Consider the following 26871-nt stretch of genomic DNA (forward strand, 5'->3'; position numbering starts at 1 on the left):
ACCTACTCGACTCTCTTTATTCTTGAAGTTAATAGCAACACAACAGGAAACTACACGTGCCAATTTGCAAACGAAAGAGGCGTCAGTGTTGCGACTATATCGCTGCAAAGTAAGTATATACATTGTAGATGTACAGGTCATGGGTCAAAGTTCGTGGCATCCAAGTCCTCGCAGAGCACATCTACGAGGGTCATTCAAAAAGTTCTACCTCCATCGTCACATCTCTGTTATCTTACCAGCCATTAAGTTGAAATTGCCCATGAACATACTCTTAAATTTTGGCTATACAATAAAAGTTATTTGGTGTGAGTTTTGGTTGTTAAGATGTGTTGGCTAAAGCGAATACGAATTTGGACCGTCGGAAACGGTATGAAAAGAAAGGAAAATTTTGATTAAATCATCATCAAGCTTTCTCCAAGCTTTCTCCAACGATTGCGATCTTGGGCAAGCGAAATAATTTTGTTTGGCTGCAGCATCCCTTCAGTATTACCCAAGAGGTGCTCGACATACTGTAAGTACAGTGTGCGTGGCCGTCCTGGATTCCTCTTCCCATGTGGTGGAATATAAAGGGAATATTCTTTCACAGGCTCGTCGTCTTCAAGACGCAGTATATGGCCGAGAAATTTGAGTTGACGACTAAGCTGTTTGATCCTCAATTAACGAAGTTGAAAACACTTTTGGATATCTGGTCCCAGAGGAACCTGACCCCAATAGGCAGAATTACAATTGTCAAATCAAAGGCACTCTCAAATAAAATACATGAAACAAGTGGAGCAAATTATTTTCAAATTTATATGGAATAGTAAACCAGATAATGTTAAGAGTGATGTAATGTACTGTAACAAAGAAAATGGAGGTTTAAAAATGACAAATATTACTGATTTTTGTAATGCCTTAAAAAACACGACACAACCACATGCTATTACACCCAACGCCGCAAACAGTAAGTTTAAAAACAATCTGACGATATAAACATCTAAAAAAGTTAACTAACCCCCTTAAATAATGACCGTTATTCAACAACGGGCTATTGTATTGCAAATCTGTAAAATGCGTTGGAAGCAAAATATATTTCTGCGCATTTTGACACCTCATTTGATACAATAGCCCAGAAAACAATAAAACACCGGTCAATTAAATGTAGGGAGGTCTATATTTAAAAGTTGCATTTACGTCGTACATACAAATGTTTACAATACAAAACACTCAGATATCATTACACAGATTTCCTTCCATTACACTGAATGCAAAATCAATAGAATTTACTGCAACTTTCAAATCTTGGGCTACATTGATTTAAATGTACGCTGTGACGTCAATATTTAGTCAATTGCTACAAATGAGTGTCAAAATGTGCAAAAATAAATTCTGCTTCCAACACATGTTACAGATTTGTAATACAATCATTATTTTTCATTATTTAAGGGGGTTAGTTACCTTTTTTGAGATGTTTATTTTAAGTCATTCTTGAAGTGCCCATTGGCCTATGCTCATGCTTTACTCTGGTAAAGATCTATCATCAATGTTTTAGTTATGTATTGTTTGTTTCTCCTAGATAAAATGACGACACAGCCACCTGCTATTACACACAACACCGCAAACAGTAAGTATAAAAACAACCTGACGATATATTTTAAGTCCTTCTTGAAGTGCCCATTGGCCTACGCTCATGCTTTACTCTGCTAAAGATCTAGTATGAATGTTTTAGTTATGTATTGTTTGATTCTCCTAGATTCAATGACGACAAAACCACCTGCTATCAACACCGCAAAAAGTAAGTATAAAAACAACCTGACGATATATTTTATAAGTCCTTCTTGAAGTGCCCATCGGCCTACGCTTATGGTTAAATACCACTAATTATGTATTACACGTGTTTCAATGGGAAAATGCCTAATTTCGGGTAGAATTTTCCGAGGATTAGATATGGGTTTAAAATAGAGTTATAGATCAAGTTAGGGTTCCGGCTTGAGTTAGGATAGAGTGAGGCCACACAGGATGCTGTAGGACGTGTACACAAAGACTAGGTTTTATTTTACACGTGACTATAGGCCTTACATGCGCCTTAAAGCTTAAGCAAAATACCTAGCCTAGGCCTATACTGTATTTACACGTATAGGCCTATGTACGTTATTTAGGGCAAGGAAATCACCAACAAAATGTGCATGTGGGTCTAATTAACAAAGTGGCATGTTTATATGATCATCAACATTGATTTTTCATCATCATTAAGCTTTCTCTATGTATACGCAGGCAAGCGAAGGTTGTTGAATTTAGAAGCCCTGAAATCACAGAAACCAGCCGTAAACCCAATACTAATGCCACAGGTCCCCCCCCCTCAACCCGTTACTACCTCAACGTGTTCTAAAAACATACCTTAGTAGTCGAAGAAGATGCACGTTGTCTTGCCAGGGCAAATACAGTTAAATATTGAGAAATGCAAGCAAAAATAGCTAGAAAAGTCTCCATGACGAATATCAGATCCATAGAATTCAGTGTTTCTATAGGTTAAATACCACTAATTATGTATTACACGTGTTTCAATGGGAAAATGCCTAATTTCGGGTAGAATTTTCCCATATTCAGAACTCTCACAGTTCAATGCCACCAATATCAGGTGAAACTATATGATTTAGATGCCAAATGATCAAAAATTCAACATAGGTTGACCTGAGACTTTTCTTGTTTTAACGCACTGAACCTTAAAATGACAGTGCGCCCTCGAAGCTGAAAGTTACAATATGATAAGGCGACTATTTACTAAAAACCGAAGCCGTGCGTATGAATTTTGGTACTATTACATCAAAAATGTCATATAATGAGAGAAAATGTACCATTTTGAAGCATCAAACTCTAAAAGTACTTTTTTGGCTATATAACTTGATCAATTTCAGCGATTTTAATGCAGTCTTTTCGAATGCCATGAAAACAAATAGTTCCTCATCGTATTTCAATGTATCGCCCAGGCCTATTTAGTGGTATTTAACCTATAGTTTCAAACTGGTAATGATCTGGTATCAATGTTATGTTAAGTCTTCTTGGTTTGGCCGCAACTATATAGTAAGTATGAAAGCAACATGTAGTACAAACACTCAACATTTACAGATAAAATGAAACAAGTATTCCTGAAAAAAATTGGTGTCAGTTCCAATTCACAATGTAATTATTATTTGAATGTAATGTTAAAGAGAAGTTTTGCACTGTAGCGCTGACAAGAACATGAGTGGTAGTTCATATATCATTAAATAGGCCCACATGTTTTGGCGCAACGTCAGCCTTCTATTCTTCAAATCTTTTCAGAGGGCGCACCACCAAATCACTCCACGATTTATGTACCAGTGAAATTCGGTTAAAATAGTCCACCGCTTATTTGAGCTTGTTGTGGCTTTATTTTCAAAAGATAATTGTCAAAATTCGCCCGTTTTCAGCTCATTTGCTTCTGGCAAGTGTCTACATGAAGGAATCTGAGAAAAAATCCCAATATTTTATTTCAGAGCTGAAGTTTTGGCGCAAATTTGAACAACGTCCGGTTTCAAAAATGAGTGATTTTTTAGGTTTAAATTTGAAATGGAGCCTTGATCTTTGGTTCGAGTTGTATTTTTTCCTGAATGTATTTTATGCTTTATCTCTCCCACCAGCTCCAAGTACAGATAAAATACAAAAAGCTGAAAAAGGAAAAAAAAGATGTGGACACCGTCGGCTTCCCCAGTGTATTATCGGCCGGTGCCATTATCACGTGACTGTAGAAAAATGCTGTTGCCACCAGATATAGGCTAATTAAAACAGCGTATTACTATCAAGACTTATGTTTGAAAGCTGTCCTCAGATCGATGCGTGAAGTTTCCAGTCCATCACACTACGTGCTCTATATAGTCCATGTCGATATTATCAAGACAGAGATTGCGTCTGATGACGTCATCTGTCAAAGTCGTTGATGATGAACCGGCGGTAACGGCGTCTTATTTTAAGCTTATTGTTAATTTTGCACCTTCAAACCGTACAAACCATCTCAAAAGTTAGGTCTTTATAGTAGGAAACTTTCTTTAGCGGGGGCACCATGTCAACAATGCCGAGAAAAGTTGCTTTTTGCCTTGTATAAGTACGTAATTTTTCGGCATTTCCTGGTATCAGGTCGATTCAGCCCAAACCAATTCGTCCACAGTTGACTTGGCCATATGCCAATTCATGCATTGGCCCCAAGCTAAGTCAGCCACAAACCAATTCGATATCGACCAAAAGGGATAAACGATTTAATATGTTAATGAATATATGTGACCGTCCATCACGAAACAGCTGTAAAGTCGGCTGGCGGTCAATTTTGTTTTATTTCGTGTTTAGAAAATATATCATAAGCTTTAAAATGAAAAATCATTTGACTCCAAACGATATCCAGAAGTAAAAAACAAGGGGGTTAAGTGCACAACGTACAAAAAAAGTGACTATATCTCATTAACCGATGATCCTACAGATATGCGACCACTGACTTTTCTGTTCCTTTTTGACATATGGCACGACTCTCTAAGATATTTGGTTTAAAATTTAAAAAAAGTGACTATATCTTATTAACCAATGATCCTACAGATATGCGACCACTGACTTTTTTTGTTGTTCCTTATGACAAAGGGAAAAGTTTGACATATCTCACGACTCTGTAGGAAATGATGTACATCATCATCATCATACATCATCATTTTATTTTCATACAAATCGACATACAAAATATATATAAAAGACACAACATTTGAATGAGGAGATGCTCAAAAGGCCTGAAGCGAGCGCCCCTTACACTGCCTTAAGTTACAACATACAATTACACAAAGCTAACAAATAAAAGAAAGAGGAGAAGAACATGCAAAGAAAGAAGCAATATAAATATTTATAACATTTCATATAGACATTCCACAGTTCACAGAAGAAATTGATAGTTGGGGTGGAGATGGTGGGGATGGGTGAGGTCATTAAATAATGCCTAAATATTATGTAATTTTTTATTAGACTTTTCTTTATTTGTAACTTAAACTGGTTTACTGATTTTGCCATCTTTATATATTTATCAGTAATATTCCATTTCCTAGGACCGGCAGCTCACCGGAAGCCCGTGTTGTGAGGGCCACAATAACTGCGGCTACGTACCCGGGCTACGTACAGATACGCGAACGCTGACTTTTTTTGTTCTTTATGACCTGAGGAAAAGTTCGACATATCACACGACTCTTTTAGGATATTTGGTTTAAAAGATAGAGGGTTAAGTGCACAAAGTACAACGAATTGGTTTGTGACCGAATGCAAGACATCAAGGCATCTAAATAATACAGATTTGGTGTAAAAACAACGGTTATGGAGAAAATCACGAAATAGTTTTGGCCAACTTTTTTTGTACTTCAATATACAGGGTTCGAATTTGCATGTGGGCGAATTGGTTTGGGGCTGAATTGACGACTAGTATTGATATCGATATTGATATTTTTACCCACGTGATATTTCGATATGATGATTCGAATTGTCACGTGATCGTCAAACCTGTACTAAAGGTGTCAGTTCTGCAGGAACTGACACAAAAAACAAAAAACATATTAGTTTAGAAAATTGCTTGCCTAGGGCTCCACGATTTGATCAATAAGTATACATAGATACATTAAACTCGTAATTTTAGAAGAAATAGGTTAATTACGTCCTTCTGCAAGTATTGTATTGTATTTCTGAGGAAAAAATCAGTATTAATGCTTGCTAAATAATGTAATTCTAGGTGGTCCAAACTATTCTTTACTAGAGTAGTTATCATATTTAGAACAATTTGAAACAATCTCCATCAAAATTAGAGCATTTTGTCTGTTCCCTATTTAACCTTTGACCACCTTTTTGCTCATAACTCCAAAAGGATAAGTCGTAGATAGGTGAAACTATATATTTTCTGAATGAGAGAAATAATTTTTAGAGTGTTTGAATTTTTGGCTTTTGACCTCTGTATAAACTTTGACCATGGATATCTCGAATTGCCCTGGAGTGTCAATTTTACCCCTCGGAATCTCATTTTGCACCACCCATAGAAGAATAATCAACAAAGAAAAACACTTTACTGGCAAAATCAACCTATACCTTGCTCTGCCACCGGAGTAATATAGTTGTTGTGTCATACAACTAGAAAGTAACCATTGGAATCATTTGTATTGAATTACCAACATACAACATTTGGAGGGTTGTGAATTCACGGTTGTTTGATGGGATCATTTGTTAATTTTTCTAACAAAGCATTATATAAATGTTCAATTCTATACCTGAATAATATCAACAGCTATCACACTAATAACCTGTATATACACATATATTTTGTAGGAATTTGTAGCATAGATTTTCGTTTCTATATCAAATTATTCATCTTTTTTAGGGGTAATTCTTATTCTATAAACTGTACATTTGGGTGCAAATTGAGGTCGCTATTTACATATATTTTACAATTAAATTAGCCAAATACTATGAGTTATACCTTACATTTCATGATAAAAAGGTTTCTGAAAATTATTCTTTGTAATTTGTTAGTGTTTTTGCTGATGTTCTAATACATTATACAAGTGTCTACCCCTTGTAAAGATGCAAACAAGATTTACGATAAATAGCGCCCTCATTGTTGAATTTTTCTATAAAATGACTCAGTTTCATATGCCACCAAACAACCGTTTGAACCGGAAAGTCGTAACTCACAAAGGGAGCTTTGTGAGGTAAGGTTTTATTACTCTCAACCCTCGATTTTACCAGTTATTACTTTTTTGGCAGGTGTGACATCACGTCAGTTTGCAATGACAACGGAGGGAGTAACTTCAGAATTTAATGGTTAGTATGCATACTTAATTTATCATAGTGTCTTATGTTACCACGATTTCTTTAGCATGTTTAGATAATGTATTTAAGGCTTACCTTACAAATATTCATGTATGCATTACAAGTCATCATATTTGGCTGAGTAGCGACGCTAGGCGTCTCTACACTGTGTTTAACATAACATAAGCTATACCAAAACCATGCAAACCAGAAAGGTGGATCAAGGGAAGGCAACGCGGATTCAAGTGCATGTATTCTATCTCGTTTACTTAAATCCACTTAAGAAGTAGACGCCATTTTGCTTCCTGCATGATATTATTCACGTATTGTAATACTTATTTTTTTTACATTTTTTTTGGTTTGTTTGTTTGTTTGTTTGTTTGTTTGTTTTTGTTTTTTGTTTTTTAATTGAAGGGCAACATGATTCGTGTTAATGTCACAGTTATATTGCTGCTGTTAAGGGGTTACTACACCCCTAGCCAATTTTAATGCCTATTTTTGCATTTTTCTCAAAATTATAGTGCATTGGTGACAAGTAAGATATGTATATTATAGGGGCAAGGACTACAACTACTGCACTGAAAATTCAGCAACTCAAGTCAAGTAGTTATTGATTTATTGATCAAATACTGTTTTCCCTCATTTTTGACTGTAACTCCACAACTGTTGTCTGTGCTGAAATAAATTTTCTAGTGCAGTAGTTGTAGTCCTTGCCCCTATTATATACATATATTACTTGTCACCAATGCGCTATAATTTTTGAGAAAAATGCAAAAATAGACACAAAATTGGCCAGGGGTGTAGTACCCCCTTAAATAACTGAATCTACTTTTCCCATTTTCTCGCAAGGTGTTCTTACAACTGTACGCGTTGAAACAAATGAAATTGAAATCAACTGGGAACCATTCCGATCAACTAATGATTATATATCCCAATATCGGGTAAGTAATGTTATTTACAAAACTAAAACAGTACCATTATTTGAAAAGATGCATGGGCGCCAAACTTTAGCTCTCTTAGTAGTTTTCTGTAGGATATCTCAATATCTGCTAGTAAATAAATAGTTTTTGAATTAGGCATTCAACAGCTCTTCCTATATACCTTTGTATATGAGCCAATCATTATCAATCCATCATAAATCCACACTTATTTAGCGTGTATACGATCGCAAGTTAATGGATTCGCCTATATATACGCGTTAAGCGTAAGCGCGTAAAATTTGCCATGCCTGGAACTTGTGTGCGCTACACGTTGTTTTCATTATTTTGGAGAAAGCGGCTAAACATTGTCTTTTATTCTGTGCTCGGGTTGAGCGGCAATGACTAAAATGGATCGACATTCCCCATGAAATAATCCTGTGAATTGCACGATCTTTAGCTTGTGTTCGTTGTTGAAGGGGATTCAATCATGTTTCACTGTTGTTCATCACCGATTAACAACGATGCGTCCGTGTCATGTGCGTGGTTTACTTCGTGAGGGCAGCTTCTGCCTGACTCGGAGCGAAGTAAACCTCGCAGACGCGCCAGATGCGAGTTGTTAATCGGTGATGAACAACGGTGAAACGTGATTGTATCCCTTTCAACAACGAAAAAAATCAGATGATTATTTCATGAGGAATGTCCAATTTAGTTATTGCCACTTAACCCGGGCACTCAACATCACACATGTCACAAGAAGATGGATGGTTTCCTGTTGACAGCAGCAAAAGAACTACAGAATAAAAGGGCAATGTTTAGCCGCTTCGTTCAATATACATCATGGTATACCGTATACGCGCTTCCATTAATTTGCGTTCGCATATACGCTACTGGTAAAGTGTGGATTCAAAACGGATGAACAACGATTGGCGCCTGTACAAAGGTATAGGAAGAGTTGTTGAAAGACCGTTTTGATATTTTCCCATTTGGTATTTGTGCAAAATGGCCGCGAGCTCTGCGTGTAATTGTCTCAGGAATGGGGGGGTGGGCTGTATCCTTGTCGCTGGGTACCACAACCCCTAGCTACGTTACTTATTACAGTGCTCTCTCTCTCTCTCTCCCTCCCTCCCTCCCTCCCTCTGTGTCTCTCGCTCTCTCTCCCCTCTCTCTCCCCCCCCTCTCTCTTTCTCTCTTATGAAACATTGCAGGTGTTTTACCAAGTTAGGGATAATAACACTGACAGTTCTGTAATCTTTGTGGAGGGAAACCAAACCAGTATTGTTATCACGAATCTTTTACATGGCACTTTGTACAGAATATGGGTTGAAGCTTACACCCAAGAAGCGATATTAGTTGATCTGGGCACCATCGATATCACTACGCCAGGTATATTATCACTGATTATAGTGTATCTCATCTCAAGTTGAGAGTAACACCATGTTGAATTTCGAAGTGGTATATTCCAATCAGTTCGTTTACTTAGTTGCGTCGTCAGCGTACGGACAAATCGTTCTTCAACGCGTGTGTACACGCCTCGTGGAATTATGTTAGCACGCGCGATTCGAATCTGCCACTCTAAAATCCAACATGACGTTGAGTTGAAAAATAGTGGAGGGGTATAAAAAAAAAGGACATCACAAAAATGGGATCAAAACTTAGGTGGTGGTGGGGGTAAAATTCACGTTGCCTACACCAGTGCAACTGTAATTATCATACCATTATTTAAAGTCGTTTCTCTGGGCAGTTTTTCATTATACTGACTAGATATATACCGTATACCGCGGAATATGGGCATGTTGCCGGGGGGGTCTGCGCTAAGCAAGGGGTGCGTCAGTGAACTCAAAAAGACAAAAAGAGCGAAAGAGAATTCGCGCGTAATATGAGCGATGTTGCCCAGTCTGAACACTGTACCGGCGTCAGCTGGAAGTACGCATATGCATGGGATATTCCAATATGTGTGTTATTAAGGTTTGACACTATTTTAAAGTGTTGCGATTTGGTAGTTCACAACATCTTGCGAATGGTAGTCAGCTTGGGCAAAAATCGCATTGCTCATTTCATAGCGAGTGTGTAGAAGAATTAAAATATCACAGATATACTTTTATATGTGCCGCGGTTCTTGAGTTGCGTTGTAAAGAGGGCAGAAACAACAACACTTTTGTAAAACGTACATAACTCATTAACAACAATAAATTAAGCAACTTTGCAAAGTATACGATTTGTAGAATGAACTTTTGCAAAACATCAAGGTGTTATTTTTCAATAATATATTGATCTAGATGATGAAAATCGATTTTTAGGTTGCTTCGACCAACAATACCTCGTCTACCCTTAAGTCGTTTCTCTGGGCAGGTTTTCATTATACGGAATATGGGCATGTTGCGGGGGGGGTCTGCGCTAAGCAAGGGGTGCGTGAGTGAACTCGAAAAGAGCGAAAGAGAATTCGTGCGTAATATGAGCGATGTTGCCCAGTCTGAACACTGTACCGGCGTCAGCTGAATTGAAGTACGCATGGGATATTCCAATATGTGTGTTATTAATCTATGGTATTTGTTTACTAAGGTACTACATATACGCAATTCATTTAACTTGATGAAAACAAAAGTGGAAAAGCCATTCGCTTGCGTCGTAAATCAACTCTTATTTCACCAATTGTTTACAATATTCAACTGAATAGAGGTTATCCGTGTTCTATAAGCTGCATATCCTATCAACGACTGCTATACCTTGTTTAGGACTTTCAAAAGAAGTACCTACATGTGCAACCATGACTGTTTCAAAATAGCCCGCCAAAGTCATGCAGGTAACTCCGAGGTCATAAGAAACTTATTCAATGGTCCACATTGCACAGTTTACTCTAGCGCTTCAGAGGATGAACTCGACTAGCCAATCTCAACGCATAAAGCGCGCTTCAGACTCCGTATTGTACGTACAATATTGTATGTACAATACTTTTCGTGACGTCAAAAAGTATTACACGTGCAATAAATAGTATGTACCGGAAAAATATATATTTTGCTACAATCATTGGTTGCTTAATTGATACGGAGTTGCCAAATTTCTAAGAGTGGTAAATTTAGTGAGTGCACGGAATGATGAACATCTTTTAATGTCTTCTTGTATTCAACTGTACTTGAATTATTATATCAATGGGCACCTTTTTAAAGTTAATAATATTAATACTAATATTAATCATATTAAAATTGTAATAATAATATAAATGGCACATTCAGTTCTTATTTATTTATTTATTTATAGATTTATCTATTTAGGCCTATTTGTTTATTTATTTATTTATTTATTTATTTATTTATTTATTTATTTATTTATTTATTTATTTATTTATTTATTTATTTATTTATTGAGTGATTGATTGATTACTGATTGATTAATTGATTTAGAGATTCATTTATACTGATATTTAGTCATATATTTATTTAGTCAGTTTAAAAGTATTATTTGTAGGCCTATGTATTTATTCTGGTTCTGATTTTATTGATACTGATATTTTTGTTATTTTTTTAAGTTTTGGCATAGCATTCGTTACATTATAACACGCTGTGTTATGAATTTGCAACACCTTTTTACATATTGATATCGTTGAGGCATGTTATGATGGTGTATGTTATAGGCCTACTTATGATCATCACAATACATCCATAAACGTGTTAATGCAGTAACCGTAGCGTTATAGGGGTACGGAAGCCCCCCCCCCCCCCATTGATCTGAAATTTTAGAAAATCCCATAGGAAAACTGCCGAAAACGGCTTGTTCCCCTCCCCCTCATCAGAAACGGATGCAACGCCTTCTATACTTTTTCATTAATTATAGGCGTATTAATAGTAATGCGTTGAGTTTTAAAAAAGTAATATCCACCTTTTTTTCTTTCTTTTTGAAATGACATACGGTACTTGTTACAAAAACAAAATCAGCATGGAAAACATTTTTTTTTTTTTTGAGGCAGATATTTGGTCTATTCAGTGTCATAAAGCTACAAAATAGACGATGTTTTAAAATCATTTTTAAATGACTTTTTTCAACCTTATTGTTTGTATTTGTAATGTTCACACAATCTGACAATGTCCCAACTTATACCTAATATGAATCGAGCCATTTAACATGTGCTTGTAGGACAACGATTTTGAATTAAACATGATAATTGTGATATTTTAATTCCCCTAGAACACCACAGTTAATCGTCCAAAATTGTAAGTGGGTTTTCTTTTCTTTTACCTCATTATTTCGCTAATTACTCGAAAACCCTCCTAAGAGTTGTTGTTACTAATAAACATTTCATAATTTTGGGCAAAGGATAGCCAAATAGTTGACCGAAATTGTACATTTGCACCAATATTTGACTGAAATCGTATATTAGCATTACCGCCCCTTCGTGTCTTTATTGCAAGCCAAATTGCTGCTAAATGTGAAACGAGATTACTTGAAATATATATGTGATGCGATCAAGCAAAATCAGTCGGAACTCGGAAATATTGATTTTGAGTTATAGCCAAACAAAGGAAATATTTCCTTTTGTTTCCTCTTGTTTTGGAAACTCTTTAATTGCTCATATCTTCGGAACTGGTTGTTCAATTTCAATGGGGTTTTCTGCAAAATACAGCTTTGTTAATGCTTTTTACTATTCTATAAGAAACTGAAAATTAAATATTTCCGAGTTCCGACTGATTTTGCTTCATCGCATCACATATTTCAAAGTTGAAAGAGTTTCAAATCTACGAATATATTTCTGAAATGTGTCTCTCTGATTGGTTGATTGTCAAGAGGATTACGGCATCCTCAAAGCCTCTTGCTGTAATTCTCTAATCGATCTATTATAGGACCGATCTTTTGAAATCATTACAACCGTGTCAAATGAAATAGTCTCGAATCATAATTTGTGCACGATACAACGTTGATACGTCAGATTTCGGAATTTTATTAAAAATAGGCATAAATCACATTGAACAGATTGAATGCTGGCAAAAGTAGATAAAATAACTATGGGTTGAATTTACATTAATCAGTGTCCTGGGCCAGGATAACATTTAGGACTCCTTCGAATTCTAAAACAATACTTCACCAAATGTCCTTGCTTTCATTTTCTCATTTAATTTGTTTTAATTTTAATTAATTTCTTTATCCACTGGCTCTCTGGTAAATCCGGTATTGTCAAATATTTCTCGTCCATTACCCGTGTTAGTCTATTTATTTATTAAAATGCACCATCTATTAAATTCCTGTAATACAATGTATAGGCCTAGTGTATTTGATAACAAATTTGTTTTTATTTTTGATTGGAATTTGGGTTTCTATTACACGATTTCATATATATAAAATATGTTTGGTCATGGCGGAATTAGTATATGATTTAAAATATACATACTCTTAGGCCCCCTTTTTTTTGATGTTTGTACATTATTAATATTAATATTGATGTACAAAATGCAAACGAATGTATATATATTTGATTGTTTTGTAAACATTAAATTTGATGTATACTCATAATTATGTCTGGAAAGTCAGGGAAAAGTATCGGTATTTAGTTTCCTGGGAAAGTGGATCAGATGAGCAGTGAGTAAAAACATTCGCCCTAAATCTTTATTTGATTTATATTTTTTTATGAATTTATTAGGCCTACTGGTAAAGTGCAGAAAAAACCTCCAAACGCACTCTGGGATTTTTCATCAGCAGCAGTAGAAATTTCTCTTGCATAGATTTTCTGGTGACCTCGCTTGGATTTAGCAAAACAATGAACCGTCAGGGTTATAGCGCGTTATTAGAGAGCTTGCGAAATGACGTTACTTTAACTTTAACTTTAACGTCTAGAGGATTATAGAGGATTATGTATTCAAAACCACCTTGGTTTTGAATACATAATCTCTATAATCCTTCTAGACGTTAAAGTTAAAGTTAAAGTAACGCCATTTCGCAAGCTCTCTATTTAATCTGATTCAACTCGTCGTGGCACGTATATTTATTGCACGTGTAATACTTTTTGACGTCACGAAAAGTATTGTACATACAATATTGTACGTACAATATGGAGTCTGAAGCTCGCTTTAGTGAGCTAGCGCGATTAGCATAAAATCACATTACCATATCGACTTTACACCCAATGCGTAAAAGCTGGCAACCAACTTAATTTTGTTAATTCGGGCATGCTGAACTCGAATATTAATAATAATATTAATTAAAAGCACTTACTATGGCGCATTTCCAGAAGCTGATCAACATTATCAAGCACTTTACAAAAATATTAAATATATACAAAACAGAATACCTGAATCATGAAAGAACAAACAAAGAGGCTTACAGCTGCAATCGGTACAGATGAGTTTTTCGGTACTCTTGAAACTATGTAGTGTATATTTTTGGATAACATAACAAAAATCAATTCGTCAGTATCTTTTTTAAAATTAATTTTCAAAAATTAGATAATGGTTTTTAGATATTAAATGGTGTTTTTTTAAATATTTTTTTGGTGAATTTTCTCAAAGTTGATGAAATTAAAAAAACAAAACAAAAAAAAACACACATTGGCTAAACATTTATATCTAGTTTTTGAAAATTAATAAAAATATTACTGAAGCTAGTTTTTAGCTATGCTGTTCAAAATATTTCAAAAAAATCAGATTTAAGAAAAACTAAAACTTCAGGCCTATAACAATGCAGGATTTTGTTATGTAATTGTGGGTTTGGTATTTATTTCAACATGTTCAAATTGGAAAATATGATATTGGACATTTCGACTTCGGCATATTTAAATATTTTCAAATGATGGCATATAAGTTATGTTTTCATTTGAAGACTGAATTCAGTTACAAAACATGCTATACGCCATTTTCAAACGTTTCGAATTAAAACCACCAACATCTTTCATATAGCTTTTAAAATGGACACCCTACTTTTTTGTATTTGTTAGGCTACATGAATTATAATGATAGTTTCATAATATTCCTCTTAAAGGCCTATTCAACGATTTGCTCATAGTCAGTGATAGTCATCACAGTTCAGTTTTTTATGTTAGTGAGCATAGATGTGCTATTATATAGCCTGTTGGTGGTTTAAGCCGAAAGCTGTATAATTTTGAGACAAAATATAGGACATTTAACACGAAATTGTGATATCTGTAATTAAATAGAGAACTTAAGTCGGCCTACTTGGTTGAATGGGGCTTCAACTTACTCAATACTGCTGTTTTCCTCTCTCTCTTTTTTGGGGGGCAAGTTTTCATTTCAAAAATACCCAATGACAATTTTAATGACGTTTTCTTAACTTTTAAGCAATTTATAGGCCTACGCAATTTTATTTTTTACACTTTCGCTGGGATCACTGTCTTATTTTACGTATAGGCCTATAAACATGGGCACTTTAACTTCCATGGTATAAGCAACTCAATTAATGATGAATTTAAACAAAATCAGGTACAAAATACGGGATGGGCTGTAATCAATTTTAGATGAGTTGGGCATGTCCCTACCGGCATCGGGAAGTAGAGGCCTATCGGTATAAAATGATGTTTAAAAAAAGGGGGTCATTGGGTCATGCTGCAGTTACTGTCCGTTTTCCTATACACAATACACAGTGCTCTCACCATTGACGCGTGACCTCTACAAATGATGTATGTTGGAAGAATGGACACTTGCCTAGTTAACATCACTGTGGGAAAAATAACCAGCCAATATTTAATTTATTCTCCAAACTTCTAGCAAATATATTTCTCTAACATGACCTAAAATTACAGCTAGGTTAGATGTTCAGAAATGGTCGCGCTTTTGTAAAATATGAGTGAGGGCAAGGCATAGCTAGCCAACTCCCCGTGTTAATTGAATGGAGATTTGACCGAAAATATTGGTATCGGACCGCTCATTTCTGAAGGATGCCACAAAAAACCGGTAAAAGCTACATTTTAACTATTCTCTGGCAATCATCATGATGAGTTTCTTATATAGTATGCCGAAATTGGGTACTGTAGGTGATTGACAAAGGGTCGCACTTTTCTGATAAATAAGTGACAGTGAACATGAAATATCAGCGCCCATAAACCCAAGTTAGTAGCTAGTTAGTGGAGGCCGTCACGGGACTGATTATTGATTATTGAAGTGCCTTATTATTTTGGTCAGAGCAGCCCATGATGCCCATCACCCAGGCACGGCGGAGCGTAATTAAAACAGGGGAGATAATAATTTCTCGCTTTTAAACATTTTAAATAAAAATCCCTTTAGGGACCGCTCATTATTAATGCGGGAGGGGGGCCGGGAGAATGTTGAACTTTATGGGTGAAAAATACCTAACCCCCCTATTGCGATGAATCAATTTCACGTAACCCCCCCTATTGAATCAAACAAAATCACATAACCCCAGCCCCCCCCTCCCCCCGCTTGAAAATGCCCTTCAAGCAAACTTAAATATTAATTCAGTCACAGAGATTGGGATTTCAACATTGGGGGTGATGGGTGGATAACAATATCTTGAAGTCATAGGGAATCCAGCTCTTTTTGGCGACAAAATAAGTGTATCAAAAAAACATCAAAGTATTCCAATATCTCTTTAAGTTATGACAAATTGTGTAAAATGTCTATCCTTTGTCGAAAATAATTTCTGTGTAGCATCGAGAATCATTTACATAGGATTTTGGAGACAAAATGTGATAATTTTTTGGAGATACAGAATGCTAGAACAAACAAAATTATATTTTTTCTGGAAAGTGTACAGCGTACGCTTGGTATTCCTACTGATTTCGATACTGAAATAATTCTTAAGATGATGTTCTTTGAAGATTTATGTTGGCATTTCTAGAGTCTGTCATTATACTAGCAAACATGTAGGTTCATTTCGCAATGTACAAGACAAGCCAAGCGCAGTGTTGTAACTGTGCTTGGATTTGTACTAGGGTCTATTGATCAACGTATTATTCATGCTTGCTCAACTGAGGATAATTTGTAAACCAGCAACTCGCATGGTACAATAGAACAATAGACCCTTCAGTGCGTTGGGACTGCCCGTATCTCTGCCTAACATTGGTTACTAACCGTCGTTTTATCTTTTCAGTTTCTGTTTCCGTATCCGTAATAGTTTTTGTAAGTCATTGTTATTCTGAAGTGGTAGTCTCCCAGGTATGACCAATCTTTTATTCTAGCCTTTTGTTAGTTACTGAAAATTTGAAGCTCGTGAATTTCAGTTTTCGTTTTGGTAAGTTATATTGATTTTTTACATAAAACCTTGAGATGTGCGGTTGGGTGCCAATCTAGACAAAAGAAGAGTCTAAATTTTACGGTCCTAAATTCGCGGTAAATTGTACGGCTTCAATTGACTTGTGTTTGGTGTATATGTACTTACGCCTAGACGTAAGTGGATCGTAAAAAAGTCTTGCATTGAAATATATACTGACCATGTTGCCAAGTTATAAGCAATGAGTCTTTCATATTGGCGATGAAACGAGCGTCTAAAATAGTCAAATATCTCCCAATGTGGCGCGTACAAGTGGTGATTTGGTAATCATGTTTTATATTGAAATGCAATACAAAAGAATTCGCATTGGAGCAAAGATAATGTATTCTATTCATGGCAAGCTAATCTGATAATTGGTTGGGCCTATATATGCAAGACTCGGGTTTATTTTAAATGTTTATTTTTGCAGAGCTTATTTTTAGTCATGGATCATACTGATAAATTTCGCGAGGGGGAGGGACTAGGGAGGGAGGGAGGGAGATACTTAAGTTGAGACTAAACAAGCGAGAGTGGGAGGGGGTGAGGAAGAAAGAGAGGAGAGGAAGAGACGGAAAGGCTAGAAAGAGAAAGCTCGAGAGGAGAGAGTAGGGACCGGGGAGGGAGTGGGGAGCCTGATCATGGGGGGGGGGCAGGAGGAAGCAAAATAGGGAGATAGACATTGATACGAGGGAAGGGCGACACTGTGGCCCTGCACAAGTGCAACGGGGCGCGACAGGCTCATAAGCGGACCTTTTGTGACTGAAGGGCTTATTTTCAACGTTTTTACAGAAAAAAGTGGACCTTTTCATTCGGATTTGCATTTTGTTATAATTATGTGAATCAATTTATCACTGTCAAACACGAGAGGGCGCTAGACCATTAAAACAGCGGTCGTACACCGGTGTTCATTTATCTCCAGCCTTTATGGGCTTTATTGACACAGGCAATTACCTCTATTGAAATAAGCTGATTGGTACTTCAGAGTTAACAATGAAGTCAGATTACAGTAAACTTACTGAATCCCTTGCGTTTTCGTATCTGAACAATAGAGTTACGGAAACTGAAAAGATAAAAAGACCCTAAGTATTTGCTACTCGGTTATTTGCTTTACTAAATCGATTTACTGGATTAATTTCCTGTTGACTGGGATTAATGCCACAAAGGTCGAATCGCCTTTGCCATGGACCGTGACTGCATCATGTATAACAAAATAAAAATAGAGTCCTTGAGCATTCGCAAGTTTTTCCACGAGCCCAGTGGTGTAGCCCCCCCAATATAGAAAAATATATATATCAGGGATAAAATGGCGACGCCAAAGAGTAAAGTGTCTTTAAAATGACTAAAAGTTGGACAAAAATGAGGATCGAAAATTTGGCTTTGCCCTCTCACACCAAAATCCTGGCTAAACAACTGCACGAGCCTCTGGCTTTGGGTGTTTACACACTCGCCCATTTGGCGCCCGATCAGCTTCCCTGATGCTGAGAAGCATGTAATACAAAATCGTCTGATGACGGTGTTTTAAATTAATTTTTATGAAAAATTCAAAGACGTACATTTGACTGACAGTTCATAGTTATTATTTTTGCCTATAACCTCGCTTGATTGACATTTTCTCATTGTCTCTAGTTATGATCTATAATTGGTCGGGATTTTCAGGTGTTGGACTTGGGCTTATTGAGCAAAGTATCATTTGAAAGAATGACGTGTGTTTTAAATAATATTTTTAAAATTTTTTTTGCAGAATCAGGAAGAAGAGATATTCTAAATTCACAAATACACTGTTACCTTTAATTTTATTTATGTTAAGTTGTTATTTGGACGAATATGAAAGTGTCATGTCAGATGTTCCATAGGAAAACCATAGCGCGCCCAACCATGATTTCTCTGTGCACTGGGCCGTGGAGTTGGCTGTGTACTTGGAAATGCAATGAATAAGTTTGAAATGTCGTGCATTGAATTGGTTTGAATGAGGAATACTACTATAGACGAATCCAAGGAGCCAAGTCATGGTCAGGATTTGGTCGGACATCTTTGGGTAGCCGCTAGCACCAACCTGGTGTTTTGAGCGTCCAATTGTGCAAATAAAAGCCGCTTAACACCTAGAGAAGATGCAAGGACGAAGAGGGTTAATAGAATAATAGCTAATAATATAAATAATGGAAATAATTCCGCAGGTAATCCCGTCGCATCTATTCATACATATTCCTTTTGTTCGCAAGTACATCAATGCATAGATACCGCGTGTAGTTAATCCGATTATTATGTCACTTCAACAGCGAATAGACCATGCTGTGTGTTTTGTCGAAGGGAACTGTATTGTGTTATTCTTTTTTCTGCCTGTGTTTTCGCGGAAGGTGTAAAACGGGTGATGGAATGCAGTTTGAAATGTCCGCCAAGGCCGAATCATTTCACATTTTGAGTGCATTGTAGCTGACGGCTACCCAACTAAAGGCTGCTAGTCAGGTGTAGGAATGCGTGAATTTGGATTCCTCTATATACGAATCCAAGTAGCCAAGTCATGGTCAGGATTTGGTCGGACATCTTTGGGTAGCCGCTAGCCCCAACCTGGTGTTTTGAGCGTCCGATTGTGCAAATAAAAGCCGCCTAACACCTAGAGAAGATGCAAGGACGAGGAGGGTTAATAGAATAATAGCTAATAATATATATAATGGAGATAATTCCGCAGGTAATCCCGTCGCATCTATTCATATACATAGTCCTTTTGTTCGCAAGTACATCAATGCATAGATACCGCGTATAGTTAATCCGATTATTATGTCACTTCAACAACGAATAGACCATGCTGTGTGTTTTGTCGAAGGAACTGTATTGTGTTATTCTTTTGTCTACCTGTGTTTTCGCGGAAGGTGTAAAACGGGTGATGGAATGCAGTTTAAAATTTCCGCCAAGGCCGAATCATTTCACATTTTGAGTGCATTGTAGACGGCTACCCAACTAAAGGCTGCTAGTCAGGTGTAGGAATGCGTGTATTTGGATTCGTCTATACGGGAACCAGCGCCCTTTGTCAGAAGCCACACATGAGTAAAGTGGATAACCTCTATTATGCCAAATGTTCAAAAAATAATTCATCTAAAATTGTGAATCAAATAATGACGATCTAAGCACCGCTTGTTTCAAGAGATTTTTGTTCTCTTAAATTCGGCACCCTTGAACGTCTTTAACACAGTGCAGTATAAACATAAAAGATAATGTTTTTGAGAATGTTCGATTGCAATTTTCTGAATTATATTTACTGTTTTTCTTCACATCGTGACATGTGTTTTGGCTTTGTTTTTGTACGTGTTTCAGTATGATATAAATTCGTTATTAGGCTTGGATTGGGGTGATATGAATTATCTCTAGTCTCGGACACCACCCAACCTCACCTAATAAATAATACTATTACTAGTTCTTAAAAGTTTAATTTTAGCTCGCTTCGCGTACGTTCAATAAACATTTTATCTATCGGTTAGACATAATTTTCTCCTTAAAGCCCTAATGTACGATTTCCGTCAAATTTTAATTTTGTTATTCTTTATTCAAAATGTTGAAATAATATTAGTAATAACTACCGGGAAGGGTTGCTGTCCATTTTAAGTTGAAATAACATGGTAAAGTGAAAGAAACCCCACTGGTTATTTTGGCCATTTAACATGCAGTTCTATGGGAGGACATATTATCATAATTTTTAAATTATGATAATATGTCGAACTTTGCTCTGTTGACCTACAAAGAAAACAAATTTGGCCGATTCCATGTAGGTGCAAATTTGGACATGTGTAAACATTACAAATATGTAAAAAATAATCAGGTTTAAAAAATATTAACCAATTTCATATTATAAGATCGTACATTATGGCTTTAAATCAGGTTTGTTGATATACAGTAAGAAAATATTCTTCTGAACAAAACCAAAACTTTTACTCACTAATGACGGTTTTACCTATCATGGTCGACAGGCTTCATCAGAATGATGATTATTGATCCTTACTTCCGGTTGGATGTATGACGTGTATGATCCTCTCCAGACTGAAAATACACAATCTACAGTTGGGATACATTCAACTGGAAGTGAGGATCAACAATCATAATTTGGATGATCCCTATCGACCGTGATAGGCCTGATAATGCGTAAAAGTTTTGTTTGGTTTTGTTCAAAAGGTTTTTTCTTTATTATTGTTGCTAAGATAAATATAGTATGACTTCTAATTCACCCACTTCTCTCCATGAACATTCCGGACAGCGATAATAATCGATAATAATCAGTGGCGTTCCGTGGCCGCTCCTACCCCGGCCGGGGGTTTGGTGAAAAGGTGCAATTTTGCCGCCCCTTCAACATCCCGAGAAGGTTGATCCATTTTTTATCGATGGTTTGAAAAAGCGAAGAGCAAAAAAAAAAAAAAAAATGGATAATAAACACTTTTCAAACATTTCTTACAATTTTACACCCGTTTTCTTTAATAACTGTTTTTACGCCCTTTTTGCTTCAATATAACTGTTTTTGCCGCCCTTCCTTTTCGCCGTCCGGCTTGACAAACATATTTGAATTCAGCTTACCCGAATGGTTGTCAACTTTTACGCGAATTTGCCGCTTGATGCTTAAATAAGCACATATTTCCAATATAGAACCAGTCTAGTTGCAAAGAGGTACACGTTATTTTAACCCCATAGAACCACGCTGACAATTAGTAATTGTTTCTTGCAAAGGGGTACACGTAATTTAATTCCTACTGACCCATACTGACATTTTCACTGAGACGTTATCTTTTAGATCTTCACTCATCCACTTACAATTTCACATATTTCAGTTAATCCTGCGAGAGGAACAAAAATACATTAATCAAATGGGAACTTGTTAGGATTTGGTTGAAGTAGCAGGGCGGCTCCAGGAGGGGACGTAGCCTGAATTATAACCCCCTTATCTGCACCCACTTCTCTCCATAAACAATCCGGACAGCAATAATAAATGATAATAATCAGTGGCGTTCTGTGGCCGCTCATACCCCGGCAAAAAGGTGCAATTTTGCCGTCCCCTTCAACATCCCGAACAGGTTGATCCAATTTTTTATCGATAGTTTGAAAAAGTGAAGAGCAAGAAAAAAAAGGATAATAAACAAGGCATATAAAAAAAGGATAATAAACACTTTTCAAACATTTTATACAATTTTACACCCTTTTTTCTTTAATAACTGTTTTACGCCCTTTTTGCTTTAATATAACTGGTTTTGCCGCCCTTCCTTTTCGCCGTTTTTGGTTGAAGTAGCAGGGCCGGCTCCAGGAGGGGCTGTGGCCTGGATTTTAACCCCCTTAACTGCAAAAGTTTCTGATCCTGAGTGGGAGGAGAACCCTTTCAGTTTCCCATAAAATGCCCACCATGAAAACATATGGGTCGGCCAATTTCGAAAACAAATTGAAAAAAAAAAAAAAAAATGGATACCCAGCAAACACAAAATGGTTTCGACATCGCGAAATAAAATGTTAGAAAAGGTTGCTAAAACGTTTAAATGTCGGATTATACAAAGGGTATAAAGAGTTTCCATAACATTCAGAAACATTTTTTTAAAAGCTTATTCCAAAATTCTGACGTACAGAAATATTTGGCAAAACATTTTGCCAACATATTTTAAAATAACATTTTGACAATATTTTAAAAATGTAGTTGTAGTTTGTTTTCATACAAACAGGTTTTAAAAGTTTCATGACCTTTATACAACTCGACAAAAATGTCTTACATTTGCTGGGTCAGCTCCTGGAATTCGCATTAATTTCCTCAAATATGAAGAATGTTTTTCACACTTTTACTACAATCATGCATGTGCATGCCCGTTTTCAAGGTTTTCATAAATGTTTTAGTAATCAATCTTACCTTTCCTCCTGTAGATGTTCCTGATGCAACCACTTCTACCAACCTGTTTCTAATTGTAGGAATATCTGTTGGTGTTCTGCTGGCAGCTATTGCGATTGCCCTGTTGATATTTGCAGCTAAACGAAGGTAGTTTAAAGACTTAAGTTTTAACTTTTAACTTTTAAAAAAAGTTAATAAACGTTATGTCTATTCTCGGTCGCTATATTTTACGCTTCTTATTGGTCCTATGAATTCAAATATGTTATTTTTTGTTTGTGGTTTTCTTGGTTCTACCTTCAAGTAAGGACTCACGAAATAATGTACTAGAAAATCATATATATAGTCCGTGGCAGAAACAATTAGATATAGGCAGAAATTGTTACTAACCCATCACTTAAAAGTGTTACAATAACCCCCCAAAAGATAACTATATAACGGGTCTCACTCTAACATCTTTAGTAGAGGATGAAACACTCTAATATCTTTATATAGGTTGGTAGTATTACTATATTATACTATTACATTTTTCCCTGTTCCACTGTTCCACTTGGGACACTCTCACTCTAATATCTTTATATAGGTTGGTACTGGTATTATGGTATTACTATATTATACTATTAGATTTTTCCCTGTTCCACTGTTCCACTTGGGGCACTTCTCACTCTAATATCTTTATATAGGTTGGTACTGGTATTACTATATTATACTATTACATTTGTCCCTGTTCCACTGTTCCACTTGGGGCACTTCTCACTCTAATATCTTTATATAGGTTGGTACTGGTATTACTATATTATACTATTACATTTTTCCCTGTTCCACTGTTCCACTTGGGCCACTTCTCACTCTAATATCTTTATATAGGTTGGTACTGGTATTACTATATTATACTATTACATTTTTTCCTGTTCCACTGTTCCACTTGGGACACTCTCACTCTAATATCTTTATATAGGTTGGTACTGGTATTATGGTATTACTATATTATACTATTAGATTTTTCCCTGTTCCACTGTTCCACTTGGGCCACTTCTCACTCTAATATCTTTATATAGGTTGGTACTGGTATTACTATATTATACTATTACATTTTTCCCTGTTCCACTGTTCCACTTGGGCCACTTCTCACTCTAATATCTTTATATAGGTTGGTACTGGTATTACTATATTATACTATTACATTTTTCCCTGTTCCACTGTTCCACTTGGGCCACTTCTCACTCTAATATCTTTATATAGGTTGGTACTGGTATTACTATATTATACTATTACATTTTTCCCTGTTCCACTGTTCCACTTGGGACACTCTCACTCTAATATCTTTATATAGGTTGGTACTGGTATTATGGTATTACTATATTATACTATTACATTTTCCCTGTTCCACTGTTCCACTTGGGGCACTTCTCATTCTAATATCTTTATATACGTTGGTACTGGTATTATGGTATTACTATATTATACTATTACATTTTTCCCTGTTCCACTGTTCCACTTGGGGCAGTTCTCACTCTAATATCTTTATATAGGTTGGTACTGGTATTATGGTACTTCATATGGCTTCATCAGAATGATGATTATTGATCCTTACTTCCGGTTGGATGTATGACGTGTATGATCCTCTCCAGACTGAAAATACACAATCTACAGTTGGGATACATTCAACTGGAAGTGAGGATCAACAATCATAATTTGGATGATCCCTATCGACCGTGATAGGCCTGATAATGCGTAAAAGTTTTGTTTGGTTTTGTTCAAAAGGATTTTTCTTTATTATTGTTGCTAAGATAAATATAGTATGACTTCTAATTCACCCACTTCTCTCCATGAACATTCCGGACAGCGATAATAATCGATAATAATCAGTGGCGTTCCGTGGCCGCTCCTACCCCGGCCGGGGGTTTGGTGAAAAGGTGCAATTTTGCCGCCCCTTCAACATCCCGAGAAGGTTGATCCATTTTTTTTTCGATGGTTTGAAAAAGCGAAGAGCAAAAAAAAAAAAAAAAAGGATAATAAAAACTTTTCAAACATTTCTTACAATTTTACACCCGTTTTTCTTTAATAACTGTTTTTACGCCCTTTTTGCTTCAATATAACTGTTTTTGCCGCCCTTCCTTTTCGCCGTCCGGCTTGACAAACATATTTGAATTCAGCTTACCCGAATGGTTGTCAACTTTTACGCGAATTTGCCGCTTGATGCTTAAATAAGCACATATTTCCAATATAGAACCAGTCTAGTTGCAAAGAGGTACACGTTATTTTAACCCCATAGAACCACGCTGACAATTAGTAATTGTTTCTTGCAAAGGGTACACGTAATTTAATTCCTACTGACCCCTACCCACATTTTCACTGAGACGTTATCTTTTAGATCTTCACTCATCCACTTACAATTTCACATATTTCAGTTAATCCTGCGAGAGGAACAAAATACATTAATCAAATGGGAACTTGTTAGGATTTGGTTGAAGTAGCAGGGCGGCTCCAGGAGGGACGTAGCCTGAATTATAACCCCTTATCTGCACCCACTTCTCTCCATAAACAATCCGGACAGCAATAATAAATGATAATAATCAGTGGCGTTCTGTGGCCGCTCATACCCCGGCAAAAAGGTGCAATTTTGCCGTCCCCTTCAACATCCCGAACAGGTTGATCCAATTTTTTATCGATAGTTTGAAAAAGTGAAGAGCAAGAAAAAAAAAAGGATAATAAACAAGGCATATAAAAAAAGGATAATAAACACTTTTCAAACATTTTATACAATTTTACACCCTTTTTTTCTTTAATAACTGTTTTACGCCCTTTTTGCTTTAATATAACTGGTTTTGCCGCCCCTTCCTTTTCGCCGTTTTTGGTTGAAGTAGCAGGGCCGGCTCCAGGAGGGGCTGTGGCCTGGATTTTAACCCCCTTAACTGCAAAAGTTTCTGATCCTGAGTGGGAGGAGAACCCTTTCAGTTTCCCATAAAATGCCCACCATGAAAACATATGGGTCGGCCAATTTCGAAAACAAATTGGATCCCCCTTTCAAAAATGGATACCCAGCAAACACAAAATGGTTTCGACATCGCGAAATAAAATGTTAGAAAAGGTTGCTAAAACGTTTAAATGTCGGATTATACAAAGGGTATAAAGAGTTTCCATAACATTCAGAAACATTTTTTTAAAAGCTTATTCCAAAATTCTGACGTACAGAAATATTTGGCAAAACATTTTGCCAACATATTTTAAAATAACATTTTGACAATATTTTAATAATGTAGTTGTAGTTTGTTTTCATACAAACAGGTTTTAAAAGTTTCATGACCTTTATACAACTCGACAAAAATGTCTTACATTTGCTGGGTCAGCTCCTGGAATTCGCATTAATTTCCTCAAATATGAAGAATGTTTTTCACACTTTTACTACAATCATGCATGTGCATGCCCGTTTTCAAGGTTTTCATAAATGTTTTAGTAATCAATCTTACCTTTCCTCCTGTAGATGTTCCTGATGCAACCACTTCTACCAACCTGTTTCTAATTGTAGGAATATCTGTTGGTGTTCTGCTGGCAGCTATTGCGATTGCCCTGTTGATATTTGCAGCTAAACGAAGGTAGTTTAAAGACTTAAGTTTTAACTTTTAACTTTTAAAAAAAGTTAATAAACGTTATGTCTATTCTCGGTCGCTATATTTTACGCTTCTTATTGGTCCTATGAATTCAAATATGTTATTTTTTGTTTGTGGTTTTCTTGGTTCTACCTTCAAGTAAGGACTCACGAAATAATGTACTAGAAAATCATATATATAGTCCGTGGCAGAAACAATTAGATATAGGCAGAAATTGTTACTAACCCATCACTTAAAAGTGTTACAATAAACCCCCAAAAGATAACTATATAACGGGTCTCACTCTAACATCTTTAGTAGAGGATAAAACACTCTAATATCTTTATATAGGTTGGTAGTATTACTATATTATACTATTACATTTTTCCCTGTTCCACTGTTCCACTTGGGACACTCTCACTCTAATATCTTTATATAGGTTGGTACTGGTATTATGGTATTACTATATTATACTATTAGATTTTTCCCTGTTCCACTG

At 36.1% G+C, this 26871-nt stretch overlaps 1 protein-coding gene across 1 annotated transcript; it reads left to right on the forward strand.

Moving 5' to 3' along the window:
- Positions 1-6: 6 nt before the first annotated feature.
- LOC140145434 (uncharacterized) lies at positions 7-22932 on the forward strand (the record flags this gene model as incomplete). The annotated part of the gene is made up of 7 exons (XM_072167150.1): positions 7-109; positions 1556-1603; positions 1733-1774; positions 6772-6828; positions 7666-7757; positions 8942-9119; positions 22821-22932. Coding segments are annotated over exons 2-7 (524 nt in total), but the record flags the coding sequence as incomplete, so codon positions are not given.
- Between the last annotated feature and the right edge of the window lie 3939 nt (positions 22933-26871).

This window comes from Amphiura filiformis, unplaced genomic scaffold (assembly GCF_039555335.1).
Source record: "Amphiura filiformis unplaced genomic scaffold, Afil_fr2py scaffold_267, whole genome shotgun sequence".
In the NCBI taxonomy this organism is placed as follows: domain Eukaryota; kingdom Metazoa; phylum Echinodermata; class Ophiuroidea; order Amphilepidida; family Amphiuridae; genus Amphiura; species Amphiura filiformis.